Source organism: Schistocerca nitens, chromosome 6 (assembly GCF_023898315.1).
Source record: "Schistocerca nitens isolate TAMUIC-IGC-003100 chromosome 6, iqSchNite1.1, whole genome shotgun sequence".
NCBI lineage: Eukaryota > Metazoa > Arthropoda > Insecta > Orthoptera > Acrididae > Schistocerca > Schistocerca nitens.
The window spans coordinates 589,157,767-589,170,909 of record NC_064619.1 but is presented as its reverse complement, the minus strand read 5'-3'; the positions used below and the strand labels follow the sequence as shown (position 1 = coordinate 589,170,909).

The window sequence follows — 13,143 nt, the reverse complement described above, 5'->3', positions numbered from 1 at the left end:
TTTTTGATTGCTTGTGTTTTAGGTAAAAACAAGAAACAAAATATTGTAGGAATATGTTAAAGAAAAAGTTAGGCTAAACTTTTCTGCCAGCACTGCCTACTCTTTCTCCTCTGTGTTCTTCGCATATTTTCACTGTAATCATTATGACTGAGACATTATTGTTCATGATCCTGTGACAACATATTTCTTTTATTTGTACCTCAATGGTCAGTATATTGTATTGTTAACATTTGACCATCACAGTTGGATGTCAGGCCTGGTGGTCTAGCTTGCCTGGAAAGTGAGAGGTCGTGGGACTGAACCATGGTTGGGCCACAGAAATTTTCAGTCTGCCTTTAACCTAGCCTTCACCTCTCCATGATGTGAGGAGTTGCCAGGAATTACACACCATTCATATTCCACATTGAACTATAGGCCACCCTCCCTTGGTTGGAAGGTCATTAGAGATGGAGCAGAAGCTTGGATTAAGGAAGGGTTGGAAATGAAATTGGCTGTGCTCTTTCAAAAGGAGCCATCCCAGAATTTGTCCTAAATGATTTAGGGAAATCTCGACACCTGGAGACAGATTTGAACTGCCATCATGCCAAATGTAAGTCTAGTGTGCTAAACATTGCACAACCTCACTTGGTCTGTCAGTTGGGTAACTAGGGTAGATTAGGGTCATGCAAGTCACCAAAATGGTGTCCAATTGAAAGAACAGCACCAAACCGTTGAGTGACAACAATTATTATTATTATTATTATTATTATTATTATTATTATTATTATGGTTGGATAAACCCTTGAATATTGGTTTTACAACTAAGTTATTGCAGGTTGTTGAGTCTAAAAACAACTTACCAATATCTGTTGCATTGTGTCTATCAATTCTTGTAGGGAATTTTGCTGTGGAAATAACCCAAAGTTGGGCATCAGCAACTTTAGGTGCTCTCAGTCAGCCTTTTTGACAGAAAATAATCATTAAAGTCTATGCAAACAATGATTCTCGAGTTAGGTTTGCCGAACCGCATTATTATTTTTTTAGATTGTGGGTACATTAATTATTAGCCAACAATGAGATCCAGTGTTTAATGTCTTCCAGAAATCTGCATCAACTATCTGCAAGAAATTGTATGTATTTAAAGTGAACTGTGATTTTCCTCAACTCAGGCTAATTATTTCACATAAGTATATTTTCTTCCAGGAACATTATAATGTTGAGGCTTACAATACATTCTAGGTTCCTACCACAGGTAGATATTAATGACCTCGGTTTGTAATTCTGTGCATCTGTTATTTCACCATTTTTGTAAACCATAATTAACTGCACCCTTTTCCCATTCATTCTGCCACACTAACAGATTCCATTAGGGCCTAGACCCTTGTTCTCTTTGACTTCACCTTAACTGTCTTTACAGTACAATAGATGCTTTTATCTATGTCTCTCATTTGTTGTTGTTTAAGTGATCAACTGTTGGTATGGTAGAATCTTCAGATGTGAATATATATTTAACCCTAGGATGCATATACAGGGCCTCCGAGGCCCTTGTATGTCTTCATTTTTTAAAAAATTCTTTAATTTTTTGTTTGATTTCAAACTGCTTTCCAGTACTCCTTCACTAACACTGTGACATTCCTCCTATCAAGTCTGAACGAGATACCTTTTTAAGTTTTTTGTATAATTCAATATGTTTACCCATACACCGTGAATGCATAAGCAGGGCTTCAGAAGTTGTTCAGATGTTCTTTAACCTATATTGCCTTCAACATTTGTTTGGGAGCAGTTATTAATTCAACAATAATTGTAGTGTTATTTCCAGCAACAGGAGTGCCAACAGCAGCAGCAGCTGTTGTAGTAATAGTATAACTAAAAAATAATACACACTACTTTCACATATTGGCGATGTCGGTGTATTATTGATCTTTTTGCTATCGAATGTTTTATTATTGCGTAGTATTGTTATCCTGTGCTGCTCTTGTCAGCCTCATTGTTACTGTAGTTTGTTTGTTGCGGCAAGGCCCATATTGTTACGAGTATGACTCGTTTAGTGCTGCACAAGCTGCTGTTCGAGAGACACGCCTTTTGCTATGGCTTCGACACGCAAAGCAAGACAGTCAGTACGCGCAAATGCAGCTAATTTTGAAAGTGTTGTGGCTCAGTGGTTTGAAGAAGATGATTCTTGCGAGGAAGGAAATATTTTTGAAGATGCAAGTAGTGAAGAATCTGCCAATGAACCTGAAGATGTGAATATTGAGGCGAGATGACAGTCCTTCCGATAATATTACTTCATCAGAGTCTGAAAATGAAGAACCACCACAAAAAGGTATAGAAGACCACACATACATTAGTCGGAATGGAACGATTTGGAAATTAGATCCTCCTGCAACTTTTCGTATGCCTGTCCATAATATCGCCAATAATGCACCTGGTCCAGCCCGTGGTTTGAAAACCTGTAAACTTAAGGATTCCTGGGACTATTTCATCTTGAAGGAAATACTAGAGGAAATCATCAACTACACAAATATTGAAGGCAGAAGAGTGGCTGCTTTACATGGTAAAACGTGGAAAAACGTTTCGCTTGCTGAAATGGAGGGTTTTCTTGGCCTTTTACTGCTTTCTGGTGTTGACAAGAGTTGGGATGTCCCTATTAGAGAATTATTCTTGGATGAAAAGGCAAATCCTACATATAAAGCCACCATGTTAGTAAATAGATTCGAGGATATAAGGAGCATGATTAGATTTGATGACAGGCGTACCTGTGAAGCTCGATCTGCAGATGACAAACTTGCAGCTGTTCGCTATGTATGGGAACTGTGGTGTCACCGCCAGACACCACACTTGCTAGGTGGTAGCCTTTAAATCGGCCACGGTCCGGTAGTATACGTCGGACCCGCGTGTCGCCACTGTCAGTGATTGCAGACCGAGCGCCGCCACACGGCAGGTCTAGAGAGATGTCCTAGCACTCACCCCAGTTGTACAGACGACTTTGCTAGCGATGCTATACTGACAAACTATGCTCTTATTTGCCAAGACGATAGTTAGCATAGCCTTCAGCTACGTCATTTGCTACGACCTAGCAAGGTGCCATTACCAGTTTATATTGAGATTGTAATTCATGTATCAACAAGAGCGATGTTCTCCAATTATGGATTAAAGTTAAGTATTCCACGAGCTCCGTACTTTATTTACTCGACTCAACTCCTTTAACTGTTCCAGATCTCACGCCAGTCTGCGTGAGCTTAAACGCGTGCATTTCGGCCTCCTCTGGCAACACGGTGTTGGCTCTTCTGCCAACACATCAGGAACTATTTCTTGACAAGTGTAGAAATAGAGTGATTCCCAATGATTCGCTCACAGTTGACGAATAGCTAGTCCCATTCCGTGGAAGATACAGCTTCACCCAGTATATGCCCTCTAAACCAGCCAAGTATGGCATAAAAATATTTTGGTTATGTGATGCTACATCTGCATATGCTGTAGATGGAATTGTTTGCACGGGAAGGAAGCCGCATGAACCTATTCAGAAAAATCTTGGACTGAATGTGTCGAAAGATCTTGCTAAAAGCATTGAAGGATCATCAAAAAGTATTACTGTTGACAACTTCTTTACTAGTGTGCAGCTGGCAGAAGAGATGCTTCAGAAGCAAATTCTAGTGGTGGGAACAATCAAACAAAATAAACCAGATATTCCTAATGAGATGAAACCATCTGCCTCAAGAGCGATTCATTCCTCTTTGTTTGCATTTAGAGGTGACATTACAATGGTGAGTTATGTTCCTAAAAAGAAAAAGTCTGTAGTTCTCACTAGCAGAATGCATCTTGACAGAAACATTGATGAAACTGATGCAAAAAAGAAACCAGATATAATAAAGTTCTATAACTCTATGAAGGGTGGAGTAGATAAAATGGATCAGGAAATTCGTTATTACACTTGCAAGAGACAAACAAGAAGATGGCCATTTGCATTATGGATGAATATGATGAACGTTGCAGCAATGAACAGTGAAATTTTATTTTCTGCCCAACATCTGACACCACAGTGGAAGAAGTGATAAAAGGCGTTTGTTTCTAAGAGACTTAGCAGAGGAAATGGTAAGACCACTAATAGAACTTCGTATTCGGATCCCTAATCTTCCAAAGAAAATCGTTGATGCCATGCCGAGATGTGGAGTTCAAAAAGATGTCATATTGCCAAACCAACTACCTGTTTCAGGAAAAAGAAGAAGATGCAATTATTGTCCATATAATAAACACAGGAAAAGTGCTACGACATGCATTAAGTGTAAAACCAACATTTGTAAGGAACATAGTGGCGTTCTGTGTGCTTCTTGTTTGTCACATGTTGAAAAGTAAGAAAAATGCAATTTTATGTGAACAATGAATAGTAACTTTTTGTCAAAATATTGCCTATATTCATAATATTGTGAATAATGAGTATGTTTTAACTGAAGAAATTGGTTGTAATAAATATTAGAAAATGTAAAGTGCAACTTATAAGTGAATTAATAAAATTAATTGTATATGTTGTATGTAAATGGATGTAACTAATAAAAATTCACTCTTAGAGTTTTTTAAAAAAATTAATAAAATGTTAATCAGGCCCACCAGATCCTGTTACTGTATCTTAGGAATCTTTCAATATGACAATCAATTTGACAGAAATAAATTTAATTTCAAAGAATGATTATATGAAAAGAGGAAAATTTTAAATTTGGGCAGGGCCTTGGAGGCCCTGCATATGCATTCATGTGTGTTTTCGGCACCATGCGTCCTAGGGTTAAATGTGGAACATAATAGTTTGGTTTCCTGTCAGTTCACTGCATTTTCTTCACAGTATTGATACACAAAAGATTTACTGGACAGTCTGATCCATTCTTTGACTTTAAATAAGATCAGAACTTTCTAGAATTTTCTAGTAGCTATTTTGTCAGCATGTGACAACTGAAATTGTCACAAGCTTCTTGCCTTTATTGTGGGTGCAATAATTGCCATTCAGTTTTCTCAACGAGTTTTGTTACAGTGTCTTTTACAGCATGGTTGTAGCAATCTATCTATGCAACAAATAGGCCTATTCTTCTTTCTGGAATAGGCATGCAGACCTACAGCAAAGATAACTAAAATTTTAAATTAAACTTTTACAATGCCAGTTCCCCCCCCCCCCCCCCTTTGAAACAGCATGACAAGTGATGAGTATGTAAAGGGAGGGACAGTGGTGTATGGTTACATGAAAGGCAAGCAAAAGACAGATCACAATGAGAAGGAAACAAAAGTTAAACTCCAGCCATTTCCTCCTGGCTTTGTTGCTTAGTGGGGCATATTTGAAATAAAACACACATTGCTTCCATTTCCATTATTATTATCAACAGAAGCGTGTGATTGCACCTGTCTGCTTTGACCTGTGACGTATTGGTCATATTGTGTGTGACATCACTATGGCATGGTATTTTTTGAGTGATGTTTCGTCTGTTGTATATTTATGGCAGGTCAGTGGCATTTTAATTCATGTAGTGAATAGGGGGTATTTAGGTTTTTGAGCTGTTGGTATTTTGGTTCCACATTTCAGAGTTGTAGGTGTTGGCTTTTGGTATAGATAGTTGCAGTTGAGCTATATAGGTCAAGGAAAATGTCCGATTCCTGTGATTTCATTGGTGTAGCAATATGCTGTAATGCAATTCTTTTTTTAGATATTATTTGTCTTAGGATGGTGCAGTGTTTTTTTATTATTGTACATTTAGCTTGTCCCCACTCTAAAGCCCGAATTTTCTGCCGTTGTCCCGCCATATCGAGGACAACGTGTGCAAAGCAGACGGTTGAAAACGGACGCTTCTGTAATGCCATGATACAGATCTAGAAATGTAGAATTTTACAAACACAATATTTGGTTCATCTGTAAGTTCTTTCTATCAGCCTTACAATACTTACATTCTACTACTGCCTCTGTAATACAGTCAGGTTAATGGTCATACTGCAATGTATGTTCTGAAGACTCATATCACTTAATTGCAACAAAATGCTGTCCGCACAATTTCTGACACACTCTCTTACAGAACGAAAGTTTTATTGTCACAAAATGATATAATAAACAGGAAGGGAGGACATCTTTAATTTTTTGAACTGTAGGCGAAACAAAACTTTAGGAAGTGACACGTTTACTATCTAGTGCAGAAACTGCGTGTTGCTGCTTCACACGATTAATATCCCTGACAAAAACATAAAAGATTGTTTACTTGGTTTATTTTCACTTAATTGTCTTCTGCAACATAACATCTTAGAACAACAGTGCATGCCTCCCTTTCTGATGCCTTTCATCTAGCCAATGCTAGGCCAGGACTAGTACAGTAGTACAGCTCCAATTTCATGGAGAACGGTATCATGCCCATATACGGGCTATTACAACATTGGGCTCATTACACACAATGGCATTTTAAAGCTATTGATAGCCAGCTCCCTCCCCCGGAGAAATCCATGTAACTACCCCTTTTGTTTGAGCCTGGTATCACTGTATGGTCAAATGTAGAATTGTTTTTCAAAGCATTTGTCCATCGCATAACTGAGTTGTAACTTGGGAACCACCTTGGCATTTATCTAGATGGACAAGGAAAACCACCTAATAACCAAGTCCTGGCTGGCTGGAATGCTGGTCCCATCTTTAAGCCACAAGGCACATTCAATCCGTGGTTAGCATGCCTTCCCATGTCCTGGAAGTGGGCACACGTATATGTTTGGATATATGAGTGTATAATGGTACAATAAAATAAAAATAATAAAAAATAATTCTTAGGGCAGAAGTAGCCTATGAGAATTCATTTATTCCTTCAGGGTCATTCCATATCAAATCACCCAATAAAAAATAAATTTTACACCCACCTCCTTAGATTTTCATGAAATTTGGCTCAAATGGTTCTAATACCATCCTGACAACACCTGCAATTTTTTTTTTTTTGCTATATCTCTTACAGTTTTTTTATATAAATTTTTAAAGTTTTTATGTTTTGTGTTTTCTGAACCTTCGGAAATGGTCAATTTAATTTGTATTCAAAACTTTAAATTTGCTTATCTTAAAAACTCTTTTAGATAACATCATGAATTTTTCCAGCAAGTTTATTTATTATACGTATTTGAAGATAAAAATGATGCTATTAAAATATATTAATATTTTCTATGAAAAAAAATATATATATATGTATTTTTTTCTTTTTTTTTAACGGATGTTTTGTTTTATAAGAATTGCAATATCTAGAGTCTCAGACCTGATAGAATGCTCAAATTTGTTTTAATTTACTCTTAAACATATAGGCTACTTGATAAGACAAAAATAATGATGGCTTTTTAACATATTTATTAATTATAGTAGATTACATTAGAATTATGTACGAAGATAGTTTACTTATGACACTTATGTATAACCCAACTGATTGCTTGAAACCTTGAATTTTTTGAGTAATTTTGTCTTTTTAATAAACATTAATGCTGATTCAAACTGTTTTTCCACTTCATCCAAGAGCTTTCAGTTCTTTTGATACAGTCTTTTTTGAAGTAATACATTCTCCCAGTGCCGCTTGATTGAGGTGCGTCTACTACACAGACTATGTGCTCCAAAGGCACTATGCAGGAATCTTCTCTTTCAGGCCAATAAAATGATGCAGCGGGTCCTGAAGGATGTAGAAATAGAATTTCTGCATCTTCTTCATCATTGAATATTGTTTTTACCAGTCCAAAGTACCAGTTACCATCATAATTTGCAGCCACATAGCAATTTATGGATGGTTCAACACGAACCCAATCAGAAGAAGAATGGAAAGAAAAGACTAAGGAGGGTTTTACACTATCTGTAGTCCTAATTTCAAGGTTGTTTGTTGGAAGTGGTTTGAAGTTATGAAAACTTCTAGTTCCAGGAACGGTTCGGGTTGCTGAAAAACGTTTTTCTAGTTTTAACCGTAGCAAATCAGCTTCTTTTTTGTCAATAAAGTGAAAATGAATGTTCTCAATATTTTTTTCACAAAACTTATACACATCGATTGCTGTCATTATTTGTTCTTTGTCTGAAAGCTGTAGACTGGCTTTCCTTAAAATTCTTTTAATAGTTCCTCCTAGGCCATCACAAATTGACTTCCCATGACTTGTTGCAAAAAAAGAGTGTTGGGCCTTCAAATTAAAGTCTCTCAAGTGTTCAGTCAAATTTTTAAAACTGTTTCTATTTTTGTACTGCCCAGCACAACCATATGTAAAGTAGTGAACTGAGTCAATGTCAGTATGATGTAATGACAGCCACTTTGTAATTTCTTTTTGTACAAAGTTAACAAAACCAGTGTCATGTTCTTGGTCATCACTAATAAAACAGTGGTTGGAAACAAAAACATTGTTTTCCTCATTTCTTAGAAAAACTACAACTGGGTGTAGAGTACAACCACCTCTATTCCAGTGGTAACTTTGGATCTCACTTTGTATAACAAAGGAATAATTTTCACTGAAATCCATCACAATAATTGCTGTTTTGGGTGGTGGGTCTTCTTTCAATCTTTTAAAGGCTGCTGATTGGGATTTTGCTATAAACGAGTGTGGGGTGAGCTTTTCCAATGACCTAACCAATAAAGAAATGTAGTCTTCAACACTGATAGACTGTTTGATCATTTCTGCTCTGTCTGTGTTAACCCACTGACTGATTACAATTTCTTCTTCTAAATCATAATCTTCACTTAGTTTTTCAGTTAAGTACTCAGTTAGTGCAGTATTTGCAGGACAGCTGTCGCAATGATGTAGCATGCAGTTTTGGTTTTCCGTGTTGCACACAAGCATCTTAATTAGGTCTTTATAAGATTCTTCAATTTTCACAGCATCCAGTAATAGTTTAACATTCTGGTGGATACTGCATACACATACAGTGTGTGTGCCTGCAGCACCAGCAAGGATACACCATTTAGGTCTCAAGAAACAAAATTTTGAAAATCCTACTTCTACCTCGGGATTCTCCCATTTGAAAGAATAATAGAGTTCTCTCAAGTTACACAAAATGAGTCTTTTTTGCATGTACACATTTTTTTGAACACTTACTTTGTCTTTTGTTCCAGGTAGCACTCTGGAACTTTCATCCTTTTCATAAAAATCTGTTACAAGTCTTACTGTATTTTCAGAAAGAGTTTTACCTTTTTTTGGACCAGGAGTTTCCAAAATACCCTTTTCAGATTTTAGCTTTCTAGCTTGTCGCACCATGTACTCACATTAAATTCTTTCATCACTTTATTTCGAGTCCAAGAATCTGGAGCCAAGGTCAGAATCTGGATTTTTCTAGACCTCCCAACAGATGAAATCTTCTCTTTCATAAGAGAAATCATTACATCAAAATCCTTTGCTTTCTCAACCACACTTTTATCTTCTTCGTCATCATCAGAACTTGGTGCATCATATTTTAATGCTTTTGAAACCGCCTTTTTTGCAGTCTTTTCAATACTGCTAACCTTCCTTTTAAAATAAGACCCTTTACTTTGTTCTGACAAGCCATGAAGCTTTATCGGTGTTAAACCTAAATAATCAAGAGCAATGTTTGTTTGTACGAGGGATTCATTTCTGGATTCCAATGATTCTAATTCAACCATGACTTCATCATCTGTTTCACTTTCATTGACTTCAACTCTTAATTTTTCCTCACAAAAGTTACGGCATGTTGAGCAAAGCTTTTGTCCAGGTTTTATGCTAATATTTTTTGTCAGTAATTGTTTAGAAAGATCCAAGCCTACACTTCTCAACGATTTTTTGATGGGCTTTTCGTGTTTTTTTAGTGGGTCTACACATGTTGTTTGATACTTTTAAAAAACATTTAAAAAGTAGTAGCTGTGGTGTGAACATATATTCTTAAATTCACACAGATTAATTCCAGATCGTAAGTGGATCAAATCTTTTTCTTCCTCACTCAATTCTGATACCGGTTGTAATTTTTATGAAGGTGTGTAGGTTGTTTGGAAACAGTCAGATTTTTTAAATAACCCTACACTACAGGTTTGAATATCTGACATACTGATTTCACTTTTGGTCTGATTACTGTTCTGGTTACTTTTATAGGATATTGGAAAAGAATCTCTGTAAACTAAGTAACAGTACTTAATGAGAGTTCGAATAAACTTAATAAAATACTATCCAAGCACTATTTAACACTGTAATAATTGTTTACTTCAAAACACAGGAGTAACAATACAAAATCCAAGTGTACATTGTTACTCCAAGAAGACAAAAACTTATTTTCGGTGTCTAAGTCACTTGGTATTTTTTATTTTTAAAATATAATTAATATTATTTTAAAAATTAGATAACTATTAAACAGGTTAAAAAGCCAACATAATTTTTCTTTTATCTAATAGCCTATACAATTAAGAGTATTTTAAAACAAATTTGAGCTTTCTATCAGGTCTGAGACTCTAGATATTGCAGTTTTTGTAAAACTAAACATCCGTTAGCTAAAAAAAAATAAAAATCTTGAAAATTTTTTTTCATTTGGAAGAATTTAATATATCTTTATGGTAATTTTTTTTAAACATTTAGATATAATACAAAAACTTATTCCAAAATTTCGTACTGATATCTTGAGTATTCTTTAATATACAAATTTTTTTAGTTGTGAGGACACGTTTAAGTTACAGTTTCCGACTGCTGAAACAACGCCAAATCTAAAAACTTTAAAAATTTATATAAGAAAAACTATAAGAGATAGAGCAAAAACATTTTACAAGTGCTTTCAGGATGATAAAAGAAGTAATTGTATCAAGTTTCATCAAAATCTGACATGGTTGGTGTCAAGGCCTGGGTGATTTGACATGGAATGACCCTTCACACTCTGTGTTTTGCAAATCCCATTGTCAAGGACAGCCTGCAATAGCAGAAAATGAGTCAAGTATTCAGCAGAATACATGGTGTCCATCAACTTCCAGCACAGCACTGTGCATGCGCACCCTCACATGTACTCTTTAACTATTGTACAGACACTGATTTCAAATCAGCACAACTGAAAAATTTGAATATTAGACAGAGACTTACAAAGCTAAGTTGATAAGCTGTCTTTTGCCATGCTCATTTTATTTTGCCACGGAGTTCTTTGTGGTAAAGCTGAATGTTTGGCTTTATATAGAAGCCTATTACTTTTATGTAGGACTACATACCACAAATTTTGCCTCCACATCGTGCAAAACTGTTTTTTGTTTGTGATGTGAAATAGTAGCATCTAAAACATTGTTAAAAATAAGTCTGAAAAATGTAGTGTAACTACAATTTTTAATAATATAAAAGCCATAAGAAAAGTCAAAATAATGATATGGGTTATTGATGTCGAATTATCTGCGTAGTAATTGAAAAAATCTACATACAATTATTTATATTAGCTTCCTCAATCTCTTAAAATTTCACAAAGATACTCACTACTTGCTCTGCACTGCTATTCGTACTTTCGGCGCCGTTTCTGTTAGTTCTTCTTTTCTTCTTGGGTGAAAACCACAAATTACCGGAATTATCTGAAGCCAACGAATTGTCTGAGTCGATAGGTGCTTTATTTATAAATGGAGTTTCAATCTTAAACAGCGCTGGGTCGAACTCTAACCTACACGTAACGTTATTGTCATGGACTTCACTATAAATACTTTTCACGAACATGTCGTGAGATAAAACCCAACCGATATTGTCTTGAAACACAACACTCATTTTAACGTATTTTTATTCCAATTACGACACGAAAATAAACACACTAAAAATAATTGTTTACTATTGACAACATTCAAAACTACCGGCATACGCATTCCTGACGTGTACACGTCAAAGACATGAACCACTGTCTGTAGTGGTGGGCAGGAAATCGCGTATCTGTTAGAAATCGCAGTGACTGAGAAGTCACAGATATCACAGTAGCAACTTTACAAAATCTAACTGCGATTTCAGTCACAGTTAGCAGTCGCAAGTAGTATTTCACATTCAAAGACGTGAGCCATCTATTGGTCGAATTTTGCACTGCTTCCTGCGATTTCAGTGACAAGTCGCAACTAAGAGTCGCAAGTAGCAACTAAAAAGCGCGGTTAACAGTGGCATCTGTTGGCCGAAGTTCGTACTACGTCCATCTCTGCAGTACGCTATGGAGTCTAACTGCGATTTCCGTGACAAGTCGCAACTAAGAGTCGCAAGTAGCAGCTAAAAAGCGCGGTTAACAGTGCCATCTGTGGGTCAAAGTTCGTACTACGCCCATCTCTGCGGTACGCTATGGAGTCTAACTGCGATTTCCGTGACAAGTCGCAACTAAGAGTCGCAAGTAGCAACTAAAAAGCGCAGTTAGCACTGCCATCTGTTGAGCACAGTTCATACTACGCTATTCGCTACCGAGTCAAACTGCGATTTCTGTGACAAATCGCAACTAAGAGTTGCAAGTAGCAACTAAAAAGCGCAGTTAACATACTTTTCCTAGTGTCATCTGTTGACCGACGTACGTACTTCGTTATGAGAGCCTTGTGCCTCACGAGATCGATGTGCTGTGTGTGCATATGAAGGGCTTATTTCAATAGTGGTACAAGTCCATTTTTGTTAATTTTGAGATATAGAGTCTTAAAGTTAAATGAGCGCTGAAAAATCTGCAGTTGAGATACCAGAAATATTCAAGCATATGGCTTCTTGCTAGAGATGAACCTTTATTTATGTTTGTTTGGATCACTAATTTCAGAAGCATTATAGACAGAAAAGTGGAGGTAATGGACTTGTACCACTATTGAAATAAGCCTTTCATATTATATGACGACATGCACATTCAGCATCAGTTATGGTTGGTCAAATACTGCTGTGACTCTGAATGTATTATATTAATAAGAAGCAACATTGCCGTTTTCTCCTGAAAATATCAAGTAACGTAACAAATGTGTTTGATTCTGCTTCCAATATGACAGTTTTGGTTAATACTCCACATGCCTACAGGACTTTGCAATGTTAACACAGCAGAACTCAGACATCTGTATAAGTGTAGAGAAATGAAAACAGTCATATGAATGCCTCACTTTTGTTACGACACAGTTCAAGACTCGGGAGAAAAGTTTTACACCTGGTGTTCTACATGGCAACTTCACACACAAGAACTTTTTGCCGACACTACTACTACCTACATAAGTAAGCTTTTCCTGTGTTACTTTCAAGTAATGCACTTAAGCT

The 13,143-nt window shown here is 36.3% G+C and overlaps 1 protein-coding gene across 3 annotated transcripts in view; it reads right to left on the bottom strand.

Moving 5' to 3' along the window:
- The window catches only part of LOC126263734 (N(6)-adenine-specific methyltransferase METTL4), a 106,923-nt gene extending 95,167 nt beyond the window's left edge, over window positions 1–11,756 (bottom strand). For all 3 annotated transcript variants that reach the window (XM_049960905.1, XM_049960903.1, XM_049960906.1), the window contains exon 1: window positions 11,383–11,756. In XM_049960905.1, coding sequence (XP_049816862.1) covers window positions 11,383–11,661 — 279 coding nt within the window. In that variant the 5' untranslated portion in view covers window positions 11,662–11,756. The remainder of the gene's footprint in view (window positions 1–11,382) is intronic.
- Between the last annotated feature and the right edge of the window lie 1,387 nt (window positions 11,757–13,143).